The 22,004-nt window shown below is 46.9% G+C and overlaps 1 protein-coding gene across 1 annotated transcript; it reads right to left on the bottom strand.

Annotated features, from left to right (window-relative positions):
• Positions 1-530: 530 nt before the first annotated feature.
• On the bottom strand, positions 531-20,776 carry EMX1 (empty spiracles homeobox 1). Its single transcript, XM_075568653.1, has 3 exons — positions 20,740-20,776; positions 20,196-20,380; positions 531-1,142 (listed from the first exon to the last, which is right to left on the bottom strand). The coding sequence occupies exons 1-3, from the start codon at positions 20,774-20,776 to the stop codon at positions 975-977; spliced, it is 390 nt and encodes a 129-aa protein (XP_075424768.1). The 3' UTR covers positions 531-974.
• Between the last annotated feature and the right edge of the window lie 1,228 nt (positions 20,777-22,004).

Genomic DNA, 22,004 nt, shown 5'->3' with positions numbered 1-22,004 from the left:
ATACGTGTGTGTTACAGGGAGGAATACGTGTGTGTTACAGGGAGGAATAAGTGTTGTGTTACAGGGAGGAATACGTGTGTGTTACAGGGAGGAATACGTGTTGTGTTACAGGGAGGAATACGTGTGTGTTACAGGGAGGAATACGTGTGTGTTACTGGGTGGAATAAGTGTTGTGTTACAGGGAGGAATACGTGTGTGTTACAGGGAGGAATAAGTGTTGTATTACAGGGAGGAATAAGTGTTGTGTTATGGGGAGGAATAAGTGTTGTGTTACTGGGAGAAATACGTCTGTGTTACTGTGAGGAATAAGTGTTGTGTTACAGGGAGGAATAAGTGTTGTGTTACAGGGAAGGAATACTTGTTGTGTTACAGCATTAAAGCGCGTCATTGATTCGCGTATTTTTTGTGTTGGTGACTGTGTCCCCGCTACATACTGTCCTCGGACTTAACCTCTCAATCTCGTCAGCGTATTCCGATTATTACAACTGAGCCCCCGCTTTGTGTTTCAATATTATTTTTATTAACACACATTTACACACTAAATTGGTAATCGCTACTGTTTTTTTTTTTTTATATCAGGAAAAGAAAATAAATTAAAAAATTAGGGGAAGAAATAAAAGTCCAAAAAAAGAGAGAGAGAGAAGAGAGAAAATAGAGAATGTTTTTCAACCCTTTGCCAATGGTCATTGTACGGCTGACAAGAGTCTGTAGGAGATATCAGCCATGTCTGGCCTCTCCTCCTCCTTCTCTATGACAAGTGCATCTTTCCCTCTTCCTGTGGGTTATGTGGTACCCCAGTCACTGTCTGGCCTATGAGTTGGCAGGTCTGTAATGAGCGTCCCTGACATTCGAACTAGCTCCCTTGGGTGAACACAATTCACAGTTTTTGTTTCGTTTTCCCGCGTTTTCAACTCGGCAAAGTCCGTGGGTGTTTTGGAGTCTGATCCTGGCTCCGGTTCTCGTAATCCATTTGCCTAGTCATTGGAAGTGACATCAATGTCTTCTCCGTTGGGTTGCTTGGTGGCCATTCGCCACCTGTTGATATGGTGAGATCCTTTCTTCTTCTGCTCGGAATCTGGCCCTTCCTCCTCTAGCTTCTGCCTCTTGTATTTTGTCCTCCTGTTCTGGAACCAAACCTTCACCTGTCAAGGGGGAGACAAGATAGATTTAGCTTGGTACAAGGGTGGGGAGATTCTCTAAACAGAACTGGCGTGAACAGACTGACCCACAAACCAGCAAAACAAATGAAAAACAATGTCTCAATATAATCAGCTTCCGTACAACACTTCAATCCCGCTTAGGCCGGACGTCATCAAAGAGCGATGCCGTGTATTGTGGCATTAACTGCCATTGACCTGAACAGTAGTTACTGCCAGATCGGGCGTGATATCCTGGATTGCGCTTTGACGACTCCTGGGCCTTAGAGTGAAAACTGTACTTATTAGTTTCCTGTGGAAAATAAATCGGTTCTGTGTAATTCTGTCAGTATGGGATACTTTTTGTCCCACTGTTTTATCTGCTTGGGTGATGATTACATTCTAATTGCTCTACAAGCGAAGAACAAACAAAAGAAATCACAATCAAGCAATGTATCTACAGCAGGGACGGCCAACTCCAGTCCTCAAGGGCCACCAACAGGTCAGGGTTTCAGGATATCCCTGCTTCAGCACAGGCGGTGCAGTCAAAGACTGAGCCGCTGATTGCGCCTCCTCTGCTGAAGCAGGGATATCCTGAAAACCTGTTGGTCGCCCTTGAGGACTGGAGTTGGCCATTCCCTGATCTGTAGATTCCAAGAGTCGCAGACAGAATTAGGACTAACGAGATAAAGATGGTAAAAACCTTCCAACGCGTTTGGTTACCATGGAAACATGAAAGACTTCTTAAAGACTATTTAAAAATACTTAATCTGGTAGGATTTTTAAATCACCCCTATTTAACCCATTCCACCTTTTCGGTGCCAGATTGCAGGACTCTCTGCCAGTGACAGGGATACACTTAGTTTGCGTTGTTCTGAGCAAGGCGCGCACCTGCCGGCTGAGTTACATCTACATCTACAGTATAAATAAAAGCTCCTCTGTATAAGAAGAAGGGACGTGTGAGGTGTGCAGAGCGCATGTACAGATACATTCTGTCACGAACATTAAAAAGGTATCGCAATATATGTGCGATACACCTACAATTCTCCCCCATGTACCAGGCTCCGTGGAAGGCGTAAAGAGCCTTTTATGGTCATTATATGAGACTCAGAAGTGCGGCGACGACGCTGGAGAAGATGCGTGTCCTATTCATTAGAATGGAGGTGGACTCCTCACCCAACGTGGAGCGGCGGCTCCACAGCTAACTCAAATAGTGGTCTGTTTTACAGTACATATTCAAGGTTATTTAGTAAAGTCTCCCAGGTGCTAAACTGGGGCTAAACCAGTGTAAAATAATTGCACCACATTTACCAAAGGAAAAACGGTGATCGATTTCAATAGGATTCCTTCACTTCGATCAATCTGGTGCTGTTTCCCCCCCTTGTTTTGCAGCTGAGGGTCTTCAGAAAATAGACCCAATTCACCCCAAACAGTATAGGGGTTCAGTACCTTTTTGATATGGGGCTAATGAAAAGGTCTGCAGCCTTATTATCACAAGGTAACTCCCAACGGACATGTCTTGAAAGCAGAAGTTTTTTTGAGCATACTGTACCAACGATATGGTTTTTTGTAACACGAGGGCAAACCGGCTTCGCCACAACGTTTAACAGGCTTAGAATGTGTATATTTTATCGACATTATGTCCTCCTACTGAAAGATGAAGACGAAGCTGCTTCTCCCTGTTAGGGAACGTCAAAGCTCCATTAAAAGCCACTGCTCTATGTCAGGGAAGCTCTGGGCTCCATTTAAATGAGAAGCACCTTGATGGTATCTTTAATAGGGACCTATGTGTTACTATGTCCATTCTGCCCCCTCATGCTGAAGTAGGCAGAGATACTCAGTAGGCATATGTCGTCGCCACTGACAAAATCTCCTTTTGCTGAGATAAGTAAGACCGAACCATACAAATAAACACGTCAATCCCTGGTTACAATTATCCTCTAAAACCAGGGACGGAACATGAAACACAGACAGAGCTCAGTGCACATCCAGTGAAACCTATACACGGTACAGTGCCTAAATATATATGTATAGTCAGATATCTATTAAATAAAATGGTCTTTTAGTTTAACATTTTGCCAAAGTGTTACAATTATCCTCTACCTACTATAGTGCTGCCTCCTGCAATCTGTGACTCTGGCAGCTTCAGCTTTCATCGGAAGAAGTAGAGAGGTTGTATGATAGGATGCAGGGCCCGGCACACCCGTCTGCCACAAATGACCATGCATCAAGACATTATCAGTGCTCTGGTATTCAAAGTGTTAAGAAATACCCCGCTCCCCCCCCCCCAAAAAAAATAGGGAGAGGTGTCACCTGGTCATTAATGCCCCAGGTGAGGGGTGGTCAGGTTTTTAGGATATCCCTGCTTCAACACAGGTGGCTCAATCAGTGGCTCAGTCAGATTGACTCTATTCCTAATACCTGTCCTGTTGGTGGCACTTGAGGACCACCCCCCCCCCAGGTGAAGGATTTGAATGACTTCAGCACCGCCTATGAGCGTCCGCAGAAATTTTTTCAGGGGGGGCATAATTTATAACCACAGCGCAATGGCGGTCCCGGCTGCGTCACAGATTGGTCCCGACTTGGGAGTGAGACGGCTTTCATTGGTAGGTAGTGTTACCAATGAGAGCCGCATCACTCCCGAGTGCTACCAATGACAGTGCGCTGCTTCCTCCTGCGTAGCAGCATAGGCTAGCCTACCACTAGCTGCCTGCCGCGGCGCCAGGGGCACCCACCCACCTCCGTCCCGGGCCACCCACCTCCGTCCCGGTCCACCCAGAGTCTGTTTTTGTCGTTTATAGCGCCGTAAACGTACTGTACGGAGCCATAAATGCCAAAAACAGCCCAGGACTGCGAGTGATCCAGGCAGAGCCGCCAACAGAAATCATGGGGCCCAGGACAAATGAAAGGAGCAGGCCCCCCCCGAACCCATAGCGCCCCCCCCCCGAACCCATAGCGCACCTACCACGAAAAAATATCTTTTAGAGCGCAACTTTTACTTAACTGTTTTCTTATTGTGATACAGAATAAAACATTACAATGCAACCTGTTTATTTTTATATTTTCAACAAAAGACATGTGTCTGCCTGCCTGGGTGGGTGAGTGGGTGAATGACAGTAGAATGACAGTGGGTGAGTGGGTGAGTGGGTGAATGACAGTGGGTGGGTGAATGACAGTGGGTGGGTGAATAACAGTGGGTGGGTGGGTGAATGACAGTGGGTGGGTGGGTGAATGACAGTGGGTGGGTGGGTGGGTGAATGACGGTTGAATAACGGTGGGTGGGTGGGATAATGACGGTGGGTGGATGAATGATGGTGGGTGGGTGGATGAATGATGGTGGGTGGGTGGGTGGGTGAATGACAGTGAGTGAGTGGGTGGATGGGTGAATGACAGTGGGTGAATGACAGTGGGTGAATAACAGTGGGTGAATGACAGTGGGTGGGTGGGTGAATGACGGTGGGAGAGAGTGACTGGGTGACAGTGACTGGGTGGGTGACAGTGACTGGGTGGGTGGGAGACAGTGACTGGGTGGGTGGGAGACAGTGACTGGGTGGGTGGGAGACAGTGACTGGGTGGGTGGGAGACAGTGGGTGGGTGGGAGACAGTGGGTGGGTGACTGAGTGAGTGACAGTAACTGGGTGGGACAGTGACTTGACAATGACTGGGTGGGTGACAGTGACTTGGTGAGTGACAAGCAGTGAGTGGGTGGGTGACAGTGACAGTGGTTGACGTTGACAGTGGGTAATGGTGACAGTGGGTAACGGTGACAGTGGATGACAGTGACAGTGGGTGACGGTGACAGTGGGTTATGGTGACAGTGGGTGACAGTGACTGGGTGGGGTGACTTACCTTGACCGGGTGGGTGCAGCTTGTCGCCGGACGCTTCCCCCTCCTGCCCCCGATATCCCCTTCTGCCCCCGATATCCCCGCGGCAGCTGGCAGGGATGGGAGGTGGGCTTGGGGAGGGGGTGTAGGAGGAGGGCTCGGGGGGGCATGGGAGGTGGGCTCGGGGGGGGGGGGGGGGCAAGGCCACGGGAGGTGGGCCAGGGGGCACGTGGGAGGTGGGTGCGCGGGAAGCTGGCCAAGGGGGGGAAGCGGGCCGCAGCGGAGCTGGTACTTCCCCCTCCGTCCCACGTTTTGAGCGGGAGGGGGAGCAGGCCGCAGAGGAGCTGGTACTTCCCCCTCCGTCCCACGTTGGGAGCGGGAGGGGGAGTGGGCCGCAGAGGAGCTTGGCTTGTACTTCCCCCTCCGTCCCACTTTGGGAGCGGGGGGAAGCGGGCCCTGCTTGCCCTGCGCATGCGCGCCGGGACACGGGGAATCAGCGCCATTTTTTTAAACTTTTTTTTTTTTTAAATGTATTTAATTAACTGGTGCCCGGCCGCGCAGGGGGCCCGGCCTGACCCACGGGGCCCGGGAAGCAGTACCCTTTGTCCCCCCTGTGCCCCCCCTGTTTGCGGCCCTGGATCCAGGGGGGGGCAAGCGCCCCACCTTGCCCCCCCCCTGCGGACGCCCATGGCCCACCGCCCAAAGCAGGGGCAGTAATGATACCACAAGCCTCAGGGATTAGTGCTACTGCAAATTGCATTTGTGGGAAATAATTTGTTTCAATCCTTACATTTTCTTAAATGTTCTGAGCTGTCACTGGGTCCCCTTTCTGAGAATCCCCGGTCCCTCACTGCCCAGAATTGGGACTAGATGAGAACTACTGGAAGCTGAATGTTCTAAATAAGCTTCAGGGGTCACTGGTGTCTGCTTACTAAAGTCTCTGGGCTGCAAAACCGGCACAAAATAAACAGCAACGAAAGGAATCCCATTGAATGAAATGTATCAACCAGTGACGTAGCTGGATATGCGCGGGGGCCCCCGGGCAAAATGTTGCCGGCTGCTCGTGCGCATACGTAATCGGCACTTCCTGACTACGCATGCGCGATTGGCCCCTTCCGGCTGCTCGTGCAAATCTGAGTCCATACAATTACTATACGTGCACGATTTCAATAGGAAATGTGCTTTTTTTTTGTCCCAATTTTGCATCCAGAATACTTTCATGAATAACCCCTCGTTTCCCAGGTCCAGCTTCAGTCTACAGCGTGACCCTTAGTTTAGCAAATCAACCACTACCAATAAAAAATAAGTAAATACTGAAACCAAATGTGAAGTGCACCGGCAGCATGAGACGGACGGGTAACTGCGGGAGGGGGAGGGGAATTATATCATGCGTGAATTTCCAAAAAAAAAAAAATCCCTATATTTCAAACAGAATCTACTGGGTGAGAACTCAGCGTGATGGCAATTATACACATTGACTAATTCCAAGATATGCAGTGTGAACCACAAACTCAACATTTGGCCACAATCCATGGGAATGTGAAAATGCAAACTGCATATTTAATACTCCAGTTTTAAGGTACAAGTGTGCATGTTCATGGCTGCACGAGAAGGCACCGTGGCTGGGGCTGCAAAGGAACGCTGACGAGGGGTCGTCCCTCCTTGGATCACAGTGGCATGCTTAACCGGTTAAATGCAGGTTATTGGCACATACCAGTAGCTTTGGTCCCGCTGCGGCCGGCGGCGCGCGCGGCTGCGGGCCACCAGCTGCCTGACTCCGGTCTGGATGTCCCCGCTGGCAGCTTCCGGCGTGGCTGACTGCGTGCTGTGACACGTCAGCCAGCCGGAGCTACAAGGAGCTTGTGGTTTCGGCGAGTGCCGCGTCACATGACACGCAAGGCAGCCAATCCGATCCCCTCCTTCCGATTCTCCCCTCTGCTCCGATCAACACCCCTGCTCCGATTTCCCCCCTCTGCTCCGATCCCCCTCCTGCTCTGATCCCCCTCCGATTCACCCCCCCCCCCGTGTGTATTTGTGTGTGTGTGAGTGCCTGTGTGTGTGTGAGGGTGCCTGTGTGTGTGTGAGGGTGCCTGTGTGTGTGAGGGTGCCTGTGTGTGTGTGAGTGCCTGTGTGTGTGTGAGGGTGTCTGTGAGTGTGTGGGTGCCTGTGTGTGTGAGGGTGCCTGTGAGGGTGCCTGTGTGTGGGTGAGGGTGCCTGTGTGTGTGAGGGTGCCTGTGTGTGTGTGAGGGTGCCTGTGTGTGTGTGAGTGCCTATGAGTGTGTGCGGGTGCCTGTGTGTGGGTGAGGGTGCCTGTGTGTGTGTGAGGGTGCCTGTGTGTGTGTGAGGGTGCCTGTGTGTGTGTGGGTGCCTGTGTGTGTGAGGGTGCCTGTGAGTGTGTGAGGGTGCCTGTGTGTGGGTGAGGGTGCCTGTGTGTGTGTGAGGGTGCCTGTGTGTGTGTGAGGGTGCCTGTGTGTGTGTGGGTGCCTGTGTGTGTGAGGGTGCCTGTGAGTGTGTGAGGGTGCCTGTGAGTGTGTGGGTGCCTGTGTGTGAGGGTGCCTGTGAGTGTGTGAGGGTGCCTGTGTGTGTGTGAGGGTGCCTGTGAGTGTGTGAGGGTGCCTGTGAGTGTGTGGGTGCCTGTGTGTGTGAGGGTGCCTGTGAGTGTGTGAGTGTGTGTGTGTGAGGGTGCCTGTGTGTGGGTGAGGGTGCCTGTGTGTGGGTGAGGGTGCCTGTGTGTGTGTGAGGGTGCCTGTGTGTGTGTGTGTGTGAGTGCCTGTGAGTGTGTGGGTGTCTGTGTGTATGAGGGTGTCGAGGGTCTGAGGGTGCCGAGAGGCGGAGGGTGCCATGGGGCTGAGGGGGCCGAGGGTGCCATGGGGCAGAGGGAGCTGAGGGGCGGAGGGTGCTGAGGGGTGACTGTAGTGCCGCGCTGTGGGGCGGTCCCGCCCCCTCAAATCATGGCCGCGCCCCCACCCGTTTTGGCCACGCCGCCCCCCCCACCACGCCGAACAAAATTCACTGCAGACCGCAGATCGCGGTGCAATGAATTGCACTCGCCGCCGGCAAGCAAGGCGGCTGTGCGGGCGCGTGCAGCGGGGCCTTAGCCTTACCTGGACCAGTATAAATATTTTAAAATAATGTCTCAACCATAAGTTATAGTGGGTAAAAAAAAGAGGGACAAAACCAGAGGGGTTAATGTTAAAATGGATTTGAAGCAAAAGGTGCTTATTTGCATGTAATTTCCCAGAATCCCTTGCTGCAGTGGAAGAATTGTACGCTAAGAGATAATGGCGAAAAGCCGGGTTGCAGACCTGTCTGAGATGTGAATGTGCTCACAAGTGACATTTTTTATTTCAAATAATGTATTAAACCTTTAGCATTTCCTTCTTGGACAAAAGTTTCTACAATCTTTATCTAATCTCTCTTGGTGAAGATGCAGAGTCGAATTTGCAAGTAAATTGTTTTTCTCCCTGTAGATTTGGGGTTGTTAAGTAATTCTAATGCCATTATTAGTCAAACGGATAATTATAAAAGGCAATGAGTGTGTGATAAGTTCAGCAGAGATAGAGACGACAATGAGTATTTTTTTTTTTTTAATTAAGTCAATTACATTAATAAACTGTTTATTTGTTACTGTTACTTTTTTTGGTACGGGAGGCTACACAAGGCTGAGTATATGTTCACAGCTATGTAACAATAAAGAATAATTATAATTATTGTTACTTTGTAATGCTAAAAGTGCCAAGTATAAAACAGGAGTGGCCAACTCCAGTCTTCAAGGGCCACCAACAGGCCAGGTATTAGGGATATCCCTGCTTCAGCACAGGTGGCTCAATCAGTGGCTCAGTCTTCGACTGAGCCACTGATTGAGCCACCTGTGCTGAAGCAGGGATATCCTCAAAACCTGACCTGTTGGTGGCTGTCGAGGATTGGAGTTGGCCACCCTCGGTATAACCCCACTTCCTTTCAGGAGTCTTTGCTCTGGAGTTAGGTCTCTCGGGCTCAGATAATGGGACCTAGGGTAAAACCTTATTTATTAAAGAAACGCGATCATTTCAAATCAATTGGACTTTCCCCCCCTTGATACACCTGGCACAATTCTTTTGCACGCCAGGTTTGCCTCAGTGTGGCAGCTGGGGGAAGACTTCAGTAAATAACCCCCTTCGGTTTTGGAATCCACGAGACCCTACAATAGGCAGATAACACTGGGCATTAGCCACGTCTAATCCCATGTTTGACAGACACAGTTTAGCACCGTTTGCATCACCTGTGTAAATAAATAGCGTAATCAGGAACACACAGGCTTTGAGCAGCGATGAAGGGGGCGAGAGAAAAAAAGCATTGGCGGGATACCGTACAGAGTGACAAAGGAACCAAGGAGACCTCTGACCTCTAACTGTGTTCCTCATCACCTCTTCTCTTGGGGAGAAACAACTTGCCTTCGTGTCTACGTTGAACATGCCTCTGCTTTGTGTTGGTGGACCTGTTTTCCTTAAAGGGGCTTTGGGAAAATGGAAACACCTTTGAAGATATTTTGGGTCAGCTCACAAGGGACAAAGGCCTTTGGTATTCTCACCCCAGACCTATTCTTTCAGCCGCCATATCTCACTCGATCTTGTTGTTTCACACCTGTTTTGTGACATGTGACAAGTTCCTCAGGTGCGTCTGCATCAAGAGACTTATTGATCATTTGCCTTGCATCTGATGCAGATCTTCAGCAAAAAGAGTCAAAGGCAACATATATCAAGAATAGTTTTGACTTCAAGACAGGGGGTGGGAGGAATGGCAGGCCCATGTTTAAATGGTGACACTTCTCATCATGGGGGACGGTGCCTGAATACAAGAGGTGCTGCAGACGCCTGCATTCTAACATTGGGATGATGAGCCCTCCTGCTCTCTGCTTTTCCTGTTCACAAAGTACTTCCCATCACTACTGTTCTCCGCCAAATGTTAATGCCATCAACAGGGAGCCAGTCCTGATACAGCTGCTGGACTCATAGTCAGGCTCCCAATAAGTCAGGCTCCCAATAAGACCCCCCCCCCCCAACCTAACCCTCATGATATTCTTAATACAATACTGTAGTTGAACAGCCCTGCATCCATCATATAAATATATATTTACATACACACACATATACACATATAAAAAGGATGTATATACATAAGATATATATATACGCTACGTCAACTCCCCCTCTCGTCACTCCCCTAGTGATGCACAAGCTTATATATCAAGTCTATTTTGGAGCAGGAAATAAACATTGTGCCTTTGTACTTTGTGTGAATGCCCCCTGAGTGCTCTGGTTTATGATTAGGGCTTTGCAGTGTATCCACAATAGGGGCTAAGAGTTACACTGCACACATGTAATAATGGGGTGTATCTGCAGGGAGTGGCCGTGCCAAAGTGGTAATACACCTTGAAATATGAAAACGAAATGACAAAAGTCACTCAATCTCCCTGATCTGTAGGAAAGTCGCAAACCAGTTTTGAATACCCGATGAGTTACTAACACAGGGAGGCCCATCCCAAAGCTCAGTTCCGTGACAATACAGACACAACAGCAAGAGCCTAGATTGATGACACATGGCTCAGTCTGCTCTGCCCACGCTTGTCTGGACTGCTTTCCTACCACTATGTCCAAGCATGGAATCAGAGCAACATTACGACTTCACTATAATCAGACCTCTTGCAGATTGTGGCTGTTTGCAGTCACACTGGACACATGACTCAGGTGAACGGCATCAAAGTCACATAACATCAGGGTTTATACTCGCCAATTGTAAAAACGCTGGTTTCATTCCAAACAAACAATAGTGTTATGGTGAATGAGATATGTCAAAAACACTCCACTGTTGTGAATGGACAGTACATGTCTCACGTGGTCCCCAAATACCTCTGAGGGACAGTATTTATACTGCAGGTATTTACATTCTGAGCATTGACAGGAGCACACGGAGCCAATCATGTGGCCTCCAAAACGCCTTCAAAAAAACAATACATAAAGGAGACAAATGTAACCAAAACCAAGGTGGAACATGCAGGCGAGAAAAGATAGTGACGCCGGAGTGTAATCAGAAGAAAATGAACATCCATCCGTATATTCAGCTGCAGCACGTTAATGCGAACTCCGTCCTCCACTTGTCTTACTTCAGTACATATAGTAGCTACGCCTCCTTGTCTCCACTTGTCTTACTTCAGTACATATAGTAGCTACGCCTCCTTGTCTCCCCTTGTCTTACTTCAGTACATATAGTAGCTACGCCTCCTTGTCTCCACTTCAGTGATTATCACGTAGAAAAATAGCTATGGTTTTAAATTTGCCTGAAGACATCAGGAGGAATTCATTAAGCTCTGAAAGAGATATTGAAGCTCGATCGGGTCAATGGCACTTGATGTTGGATCAAGTTCCAATACTCTAATGCAGACGTCGCCAAGGCCAGTCCCCAAGGGCTACCAACTAGTCAGGTTTTAAGGATATCGCTGTTTCAGCACTGGTGGCTCAGTCAATGCCTGAGCCACTGATTGAGCCACCAGTGCTAAAGCTCAGTCAATAACTGAGCCACCTGTACTGAAGCATGGATATCCTTAAAGCCTGACCTGTTGATGACTCTTGAGGACTGGAGTTGCCCACCCCTGCTCTAGTGAATCCCAGCCAAGGCTCAAAAGACAGTATGATACCGGTCTGATTTTGAGAAGGCACTAGATAACCCATATGACATATTTATCCCTTCCATTAGTTGACTTCCATGCTTGCTGGGATTGGGAAGCCCCCAATGGTTCAGAAATAGGAATCAAAGCTGTAGGTTCCCTTCTTGTACTTCGTGCGTCTAAATGAGACGCCCTACGCCCAGCATGACTCTATAATAAAAACGAAATTCGATCAATTTACTCATTTGCAATCTAGGTCAGCCATATGGTAACTGTTCCCCTTTAGATGTTCCCCATGCCTATTGAAAGCCCTCATTGGTCCTTGAAACTAGGGTGCTTTCCTGCCATAAAGGAGCACCAAAGCATTGTATTGTTATATTAGACCACTTTGCAATGAGCAGAGCTCACGTACTGTACAGGTTTGTCTACTTGCTGCATATGCCGGGGGGTGGAACATGTATGCACCTAGATTGTAATCTTGTCTGTAACTGTTCCATCCATACTCATATTATCTCTAACTGTCCATGACATGTCTGTAAATTGAATGTATAACCTCTGTTCATTTAATGTAACCGTGTATTTGTCACCATAACCCTGTGCCCAGGACATACGTGAAAACGAGAGGTAACTCTCAGTGTATTACTTCCTGGTAACACGTTTTATAAATAAATAAAATAAAATTGGAAACAGATTTCTTGTTGCCAGTGTAGCAATCTCTTCCGTCGTCTTTTACTCCAGTTGCACTATCGTCTGATGGGGGAGTGGTAATAACGAGAGGCAGAATGAATGAGCTCGGAGTCGCAGTGCATGTTGGAGTTATAATGAGATGGATAAACATTTGTGTGAAGGGCTGGTATTTTTCCCCCCCCCTTCTTCCTTTGACAGAAATCTCTGCCAAGTTGGATAAAGAAGTGCGAGAAATGGAAGACGTGTGTTTTAACACTATAATACAATAGACAAAAAAATCTAAACAGACAGATAGATCCTGACACGTTAAGAAAGAACAACTGGATTAAAAGAAAACCACCTATGAGCCAGAGCAGGGGTGATCAACTCCAATCCTCAAGCCTCCCTCCCCCAACAAGTCAGGTGTTCAAGATATCCCTGCTTCAGCATAGGTGGCTCAATCAGTCCCTGATTCAGCACAGGTGGCTCAATCAGAGGATCAGTCTTTGATTGAGCCACCTGTATTGAAGTCAGGCCCATGAGCCTCTACGTGTTATTAATTCCGCGTAACATATGCTATTTGCTTCCCCGTACGATTTTCCTGCCACATGAACTTCCTGTAAGGTTGTTTACTTGTATATTGCTATTGTCAGCTTTGACGTTCTGGCCAATATTTAGGAATCAGCGCTACTCCATAAGACACCTTCCCGATGCCAAAAGACACCTTACAGCACAAACACTTCACTGGGTGTTGTGTGGAATAGAACGGATTAGTGAATATATGCCTCTTCTCTTTGTTTATTCATACCTTTCTGCTTCGAGTTTCTCATTCCTGTTATTTACCCAGCTCCTTCCACTTGCTGAGAGTTTGTTTATATTTAACTTTCGATTGCCAGCCCCTGTAAGGGTGATTTTAATTTCCGTTCTCCTGACAGCATTAATGTTTACTTTTGTTCTACCAACTTCTACTTCCTGTATGTTTATGTTTACCTTTCCATAGCCTACATCTACTTCCTGTATGTTTGTTTACCTTTCCATAGCCTACATCTACTTCCTGTATGTTTATGTTTACCTTTCCATAGCCTGCATCTACTTCCTGTATATTTATATATATCATAGCCTCCCGGCCGCTATGTCTTTTTCCTGGACCTTTCCAGTGTAAGTCCTGTTAGGTGCAGGCCGTGGAGGTTTTTTTTCCTTATTTTAGGCCCTGTGTGCTTTTGCAGCCTTGGATGATTAGTGGTATCCAAGGGCGGGCCTAGCAACAACAAGAAAGTGTCAGCCTGAGGGATGAGTACTGATTGGATCACACACAGGGTGTGATGACCTATCAGTATTCAACCTGCTGTGTTAAGGGGCATGTTACAAACACCCACCCAAAGGCTATAAGTACTGGCACTTTCCCAAATTCTGGGGCTCTCTTGCTTTGTATCTCCTCCCTCTGGGAGTGAGCAACATCTACCCTCCATCTCAGTAGGAGATGTGAGGAGGAGTCCATCAGGCTTGGTCTGGGCCTCAAGGCCTAGTCATTTCCAACCCCTGAAACTACTTCCTGTATGTTTATGTATATGTTTACATAGCCTGAATCTACTTCCTGTATGTTTATATTTACCTTTCCATAGCTTGCATCTACTTCCTGTATGTTTATATTTACCTTTCCATAGCTTACATCTACATCCTGTGTTAATATTTACCTTTCCATAGCTTGCATCTACTTCCTGTATGTTTTTATTTCCAAACCCTGAAACGACTTCCTGTATGTTTATATGTACCGTTCCATAGCTTGCATCTACTTCCTGTATGTTTATATTTACCTTTCCATAGCCTGAATCGACTTCCTGTGTTTGTATGTACCTTTCCATAGCCTGAATCTACTTCCTGTATGTTTATATTTACCTTTCCATAGCCTGAATCGACTTCCTGTATGTTTATATTTACCTTTCCATAGCTTGCATCTACTTCCTGTATGTTTATATTTACCTTTCCATAGCCTGAATCGACTTCCTGTGTTTGTATGTACCTTTCCATAGCCTGAATCTACTTCCTGTATGTTTATATTTACCTTTCCATAGCTTGCATCTACTTCCTGTATGTTTATATTTACCTTTCCATAGCCTGCATCTACTTCCTGTATGTTTATATTTACCTTTCCATAGCTTGCATCTACTTCCTGTATGTTTATATTTACCTTTCCATAGCCTGAATCGACTTCCTGTGTTTATATTTACCTTTCCATAGCCTGAATCGACTTCCTGTATGTTTCTATTTACCTTTCCATAGCCTGAATATACTTCCTGTATGTTTATGTTTACCTTTCCATAGCCTGAATCTACTTCCTGTGTTTGTATGTACCTTTCCATAGCTTACATCTACTTCCTGTATGTTTATATTTACCTTTCCATAGCCTGAATCTACTTCCTGTATGTTTATATTTACCTTTCCATAGCCTGCATCTACTTCCTGTATGTTTATATTTACCTTTCCATAGCCTGCATCTACTTCCTGTACCTGCTTCCATAGCCTGCATCTACTTTTTGGTTACATTTCCCGGGCTAGTTTTCACTTCCTGCAAGCATGGCTGCACTCCAATTTTTAGTGGTTGCATACTAAGTATAGAATCAACATAAGAATACAATAGTACTTGGCTCTTCTAAAGAACTAACAGTCTAATTTTGAGGTTGCCTTAGACCCGGAGATATAAAGTGATTTTTCCTTAAGTGATCAGCGCAAGGATCTTTCAATTATTCTCGTATCATTTCTCCCATTTAAAACACCAGTACTATGCCTTTACTAACATCCCTTTCTCAGCAGGTTCAGTTGATGGCATAGCGTTAAAGAAGACATTTAGAGGCATACAAAAAAATGACAGTAGAAAATCGAACACATATTTAAATCACTGCTTGGCTATGTAGTACTGCTTATTTAAGCTGAACAGAAGCAGGCATAGGTGGCAGTAATTGTGCATTATTGTATCCGCTTTTCCAACCATAGGTGTTCTTGTCTGTTTTTTAATTTATACAGACATAGGCCCTGCAAGGCAAACTTCCCGCATATCGCACTGCTGTCATTTGCATATCCCTTAGTGCGTCAGCCAATAGCGAGCTGCCGCTGAGCACAAGCATTCTCACCCCTCCCATCTCTATGCAAATGTGTCTGCGCATAAACTGGTGGACAAAGCAGTATTTTGCTATTCCTGGCAGAAGAAAGTCAGGCTTGGAATCATTGTAAGGTGGCGGAGAGAGAATCGTTTAAAGGTGCAGAGCAACACGTTGTAGTTGGCGACAGATACATTCGTAGCTTGTGATACATTTTCTTACGTTTGAAGAAGCAAATTATAAGGTTTGTAAGCTCTGAACATTATCAGTTCTGAAATGTAATGTTTGTCCCTTACAATGTATCACACGTCCTACAATTCATCTCAATTTCTCCAGGACCACTAATGCTACTAGAACCTTGAAGCACAGAGAAAGCACTCAGCTATCGAACACATTCTGTAACATGTTACCGTTTCTTTCCTAACTGACTATGGGGCCTATGTTAGTAGCCTTCATTAAAAAAAAAATCGCCGGGCCGTTTAATCCGCCAGTTGTTTGAGCGTTGCTATCACGGTATTAGAAAGCCTCGATTACCTGTGATGGCAAAATTCCCAAAACGAGCGAGTAGCCGGCGGCGTGATGATCCCCTCTCAGAAAAGGCCAAATCCGGCAATTTATTTTAGCTGCAGAGAGAGCTGCACAGAGAGGCGCCTCTCCCTGCACATATCACGCCCGAAATTAATGTTTTTCAATTAAAAATGTAATACTAGTGTAGATGAGCAGGGGGTCTCCGCAGCAGAACCGCTTTGATTTCAGGTCTGGGGACCCCCTGCTTCCCGATATACAGACCCCCGTTATGGGGTGCCGACATCTCCTATGCATTTTATTCCCACGAGACACGAGCGATTAGCCGCTAAGGTAATGAAGTTGCCTGTAAATGCATTTTTATTGCATGGGATTCATGCCGGGGGGTCTCAGGTGCTGATATTAGTACCTACTTAACGCTACTAGAATGTCACTTGCGATTTTTTTTTTTTTTTAAATGCCGATAAAGGCATTTATCGGCCACTTATTGAGGCTCACTGAAAGCAGTAGGCCTTTTTGGTGAAAAGGCCTCGATAAGTGGCTTATCAAGGCTTATATCATAGGCCCCTATACAGTATGTTGTATATTTTCCAGATTTAGCCCTTGCTCCAAAAATCTCACAATACCAAGTAATATACAATCCACGCAGCTTTTGTTGAGAGGTGGCTGGGCCTGGGGACTCATATCTCAAAGAGCTAAGAAAGCGGCAGCGACCCCAACTTTACAGCAGTCAGTGTTACCCTTTGAAGTCATTCTTAGAAAATGACCAGTGGTGGCCATTTTTTATTCCCTCTTTTGTGAAAGAGGGCACAAACCCACCACACTTTAGCACACTCTAACCCCGATTCAAATAAATGGGAGTTAAGAAATGCTAAAGCTTCGCACTCTTTAGTACATATGGGCCTAACTCAGCACACCATGGGCTAATGGTACTAATGTGGTACAAACCACGTCAGAAAAAGCCCATTAGGAAATGGATCTTGGCGCTGTAGTTGCCTGCAAACAAACCACGTCTTATGATTAGAACAGCTCTCCTGCACAATGTGCGCTCGTTATTACTGGCCGGTGGCATTCAGGCCACTTCCCCTCACTGGTCAGCTCGATGTCCTGCAGCACACAAGTACTCTACCCTTCTCCCTTTGCATCAATGTGGCTGAGTCCCATGGTATAAAGTTACAAGTCGCCCTCCGATTGGATGGTTTCCACTTTGAGGTGGGATGAACCCCCAGACCAATAAATCTGCTTCAAACTTAACAACAGTGATGTACAGAAGCAACTTTCCTACACGCTGAATGACTCGGGCACAATGGCTGAAAAGAAAATGTCTTCTTGAGGATAGCAGTTGGGAACCTCTGTTCTATGGGACCTATAAACGTTGGTGCGTTGGTGCATTGGTTTGTTGGTGCGTTGGTGCGTTGGTGCATTGGTGCGTTGGTGCATTGGTGCGTTGATGTTGGTGTGATGGTAAGTTGGTGTGTTGGTGCAATGGTGCGATGGTGTGTTAGTGATGGTGCGTTGGTGTGATGCTGCGTTGGTGTTGGTGTGATGGTGCGTTAGTGATGGTGCATTGGTGCGTTGGTGTGATGGTTGAGGGGTTCCAGGTTACCCCTTTTTATGTACAAGCCACTTCCTATTAAATAAACCTTTGCATGTTCTGGTATCGCTGATTATGTACTGTACGCTCGGTGCGATCACTAATTGTGTATGATTATAATCTGTAGAGTTGTACATATGCTGCAGTGCCTCGTCTATGTGAATGTTAGAAGTGCATGTGAATATTGAGCAGTAGCTGTGCAGAAATGGGTGGTTAAAAATGGAAATATTAGCATACAAAGCTGAATAATATCACAGATGGTTCGAAGCAAATGTGTCTCAGTGTATACACAAATATCTCAATAAGTCCAGCTGTGCCTGCTACAGCTCTGAATGTACAATCACATACCACAAACTTACTGCATTTCAGAGCATTTAACTATATAACTCTGAGTGTATATATCAGAGCAGGGATTATCTGCGCTTACACAATTCTCCCGCATTTAAGGGGTTATCTTTAATTTGTAGGTAAAATTCTTATTTAGGGGCTTATGTACCAAGCACCACAATCAACCTTTTTGGCTCTAGACTGGCACATGTCAAGCTCCGTTTTAATTGCACTCGCGTGCGTTGATGGGCTAATCTCAAATTTCTCCAGCAGCGTCAAAAACACATTTTTTTGCCTTTGTTTGGTACAGGTGTAAATGGTAAATCAAATTTCCTTGGGCCGCAAAATCAATTAGAAGTGCGTCAGAATCATCCGTAAACCCCTAAGAGACAGCATGAAGTTGCTATGTGTCAACCCGAAAATGTATGTCATGGATATTTCATTATAGACAGGTAGGTAAGAAAAATGTATTAGTTTCACAGTACGGCTATTATAAATATTATTGCACTAATCAGTTATATTTACTGTACTAACACTAGTTATAAATACATAAAAACACGCAGAAATCTGTTTTTCAACAGGAGGGATGCGTCAAAATTCAGTTCAGCCAACAAATGGGGCATCGGAAGTATGAAGTCTTCCTGTACATACCATGCACATTATTTGAAGGTTTGTATGATTTTTTAGCACTGAACATATTAAATAAAATCTTAGCACATAGGCCCCTGCGTATCAAGGCAATGTGATTTTAAAAAGTACTATTAAAATCAATAGGTTTGTTTTCTTTGATACAAATGGTGTCGTTATTTTCGCCCCAGAATTGCTCCACATTTTTGATGTATAAACCCCTAAAAGCAGCAATACTTCATCCCCCCTTTTTTTTCCTTTTCTTCTTTGTGTATGTAAAGCCTGTGACAATGTATCATTCTAAATTCCTACCTAACCGGTGCAATCGTTTGGTGCTCCTGTTATAAATCAGTCACAATCCTGATTGTGTGCCTAACATTGTAACTCAGCAGCTACAATGTATCCTTATATTACTACGGTAACATTATTGTTACCGTTTGCAGCTCAAACTGCTGCGAACATTGGCAAAATTATCACAAACAGGAAAGTGTTGCAAAGATCTTGCACTGCTGGGGAGGTGGGCTGAAACTTGCTAAAAAAAATCAGAGGATGCTTTAAAACTTAATAAAAATGGCATTAAGAGTTCAATAATAATAAATAAAAATGCAGTAAGTAATATCTAATACTACAGAACTGATTTTTTTAAAAACCCATATAAGATTTCACATGTTTTCCTGCTTTAATCTGGAGGGAACAAGAAGTCCAAATTTGGAGACAACCTGTGTGGGGGAAATGTATAGTTCCAAAAGTGGTACAATTCTGGGGTAAAACAATGACAAAGCACAGGACAGGGGGAGGCACAGGACAGGGGGGGGCACAGGACAGGGAAAGGCACAGGACAGGGGGAGGCACAGGACAGGGGGAGGCACAGGACAGGGGGTGGCACAGGACAGGGAGAGGCACAGGGCAGGGGGACGCACAGGACAGGGGGAGGCACAGGACAGGGGGAGGCACAGGACAGGGGAAGGCACAGGACAGGGAGAGGCACAGGACAGGGGGAGGCACAGGGCAGGGCGAGGCACAGGACAGGGAGAGGCACAGGACAGGGGGAGGCACAGGACAGGGGAGGCACAGGACAGGGGGAGGCACAGGGCAGGGGGAGGCACAGGACAGAAGGAGAGGCACAGGACAGGGGGAGGCACAGGGCAGGGGGAGGCAGAGGACAGGGGGAGGTACAGGGCAGGGAGAGGCACAGGGCAGGGGGAGGCACAGGACAGGGGAGGCACAGGACAGGGAGAGGCACAGGACAGGGGGAGGCACAGGACAGGGGAGGCACAGGACAGGGGGAGGCACAGGGCAGGGGGAGGCACAGGACAGAAGGAGAGGCACAGGACAGGGGGAGGCACAGGGCAGGGGGAGGCAGAGGACAGGGGGAGGTACAGGGCAGGGAGAGGCACAGGGCAGGGGGAGGCACAGGACAGGGGAGGCACAGGACAGGGAGAGGCACAGGACAGAAGGAGACACAGGACAGGGAGATGCACAGGACAGCGGGAGGCACAGGACAGGGGTAGGCACAGGGCAGGGGTAGGCACAGGATAGGGGGAGGCACAGGATAGGGGGAGGCACAGGACAGCGGGAGGCACAGGACAGGGGTAGGCACAGGGCAGGGGTAGGCACAGGATAGGGGTAGGCACAGGATAGGGGGAGGCACAGGATAGGGGGAGGCACAGGACAGCGGGAGGCACAGGACAGGGGTAGGCACAGGATAGGGGGAGGCACAGGGCAGAAAGAGGTTCCTTGGGCAGATCCGTCCTTACCTGTGTTTCCGACAAGCTGAGGCCGCTCGCCAGCTGCTTCCTTTCTGCTCCGACCACGTAGTGGTTCTTCTCGAAAGCCCTCTCCAGCCTGAGGAGCTGCGAGGGGGAAAAGGCCGTCCTGATCCGCTTGGGCTTTCTGGCGAAGGGGCCGTGCAGTAACAAGCTTTCCTGCGAAACCTCGCTCCCTGGGGACACAGCAAGACAAGGAGGGGTGAGAGCCCGGGACGTGTGACACGAAGCAACGGGTTGCAGTACCGTCCCGCGCTGAAGGGGTTAATTAACATGAACGTTATTAAAGGTGCGATCCCCTCGCAAAAAACACAGCCCTCTGTAACATATTGTACAATATCACTGTCTTCCTTAAACTAATCCAACCATGCGAAAGGCAAAGATCTGGCTGTTCTTGTTTCTCTGGAAATAAATGACCAATGGCATTGCATATTTAAAAAAAAAACGCTATTGAAAATTCAGAAAACCTTAACATGGTTAAGACATATCTTCAGACATATGTCTTCAGACATATCATAATCCTACCGGTGCTAACGCGCAAATGTAAATCCCTGAAGCCCTAAGTAAGTCATCATTCAAGCCATGAAACAGTCGCCGCGTGCAAAGGTCTCAAGAAAAGCGGCACAAATAGGTCAATGATAACTAAACATACATAACAGGCCTATTACAATTAGCCAAACTGTGCTGTCTTTCAAATGCAGTTCCCCAGATGTCATGTGCAATTGTCAGCACATCATCAGTTAATGGGACGAAGCAAAGCCTGACTAATACCTTCAGCACATCATCAGTTAAAGGGACGAAGCAAAGCCTGACTGATACCTTCAGCACATCATCAGTTAATGGGACGAAGCAAAGCCTGACTGATACCTTCAGCACATCATCAGTTAAAGGGACAAAACAAAGCCTGACTAATACCTTCAGCACATCATCAGTTAAAGGGACGAAACAAAGCCTGACTAATACCTTCAGCACATCATCAGTTAATGGGACGAAGCAAAGCCTGACTGATACCTTCAGCACATCATCAGTTAAAGGGACAAAACAAAGCCTGACTAATACCTTCAGCACATCATCAGTTAAAGGGACGAAACAAAGCCTGGCTAATACCTTCAGCACATCATCAGTTAAAGGATGAAACAAAGCCTGACTGATACCTTCAGCACATCATCAGTTAAAGGGACGAAACTAAGCCTGACTAATACCTTCAGCACATCATCAGTTAAAGGATGAAACAAAGCCTGACTGATACCTTCAGCACATCATCAGTTAAAGGGACGAAGCAAAGCCTGACTGATACCTTCAGCACATCATCAGTTAAAGGGACGAAGCAAAGCCTGACTGATACCTTCAGCACATCATCAGTTAAAGGGACGAAGCAAAGCCTGACTGATACCTTCAGCACATCATCAGTTAAAGGGACGAAGCAAAGCCTGACTAATACCTTCAGCACATCATCAGTTAAAGGGACGAAGCAAAGCCTGACTAATACCTTCAGCACATCATCAGTTAAAGGGACGAAACAAAGCCTGACTGATACCTTCAGCACATCATCAGTTAAAGGATGAAACAAAGCCTGACTGATACTTTCAGCACATCATCAGTTAAAGGGCCGAAACAAAGCCTGACTGATACCTTCAGCACATCATCAGTTAAAGGATGAAACAAAGCCTGACTGATACTTTCAGCACATCATCAGTTAAAGGATGAAACAAAGCCTGACTGATACCTTCAGCACATCATCAGTTAAAGGGACGAAACAAAGCCTGACTGATACCTTCAGCACATCATCAGTTAAAGGGA

Source organism: Ascaphus truei, chromosome 1 (assembly GCF_040206685.1).
Source record: "Ascaphus truei isolate aAscTru1 chromosome 1, aAscTru1.hap1, whole genome shotgun sequence".
In the NCBI taxonomy this organism is placed as follows: domain Eukaryota; kingdom Metazoa; phylum Chordata; class Amphibia; order Anura; family Ascaphidae; genus Ascaphus; species Ascaphus truei.
This window is presented reverse-complemented; position numbering and strand designations above follow the sequence as displayed.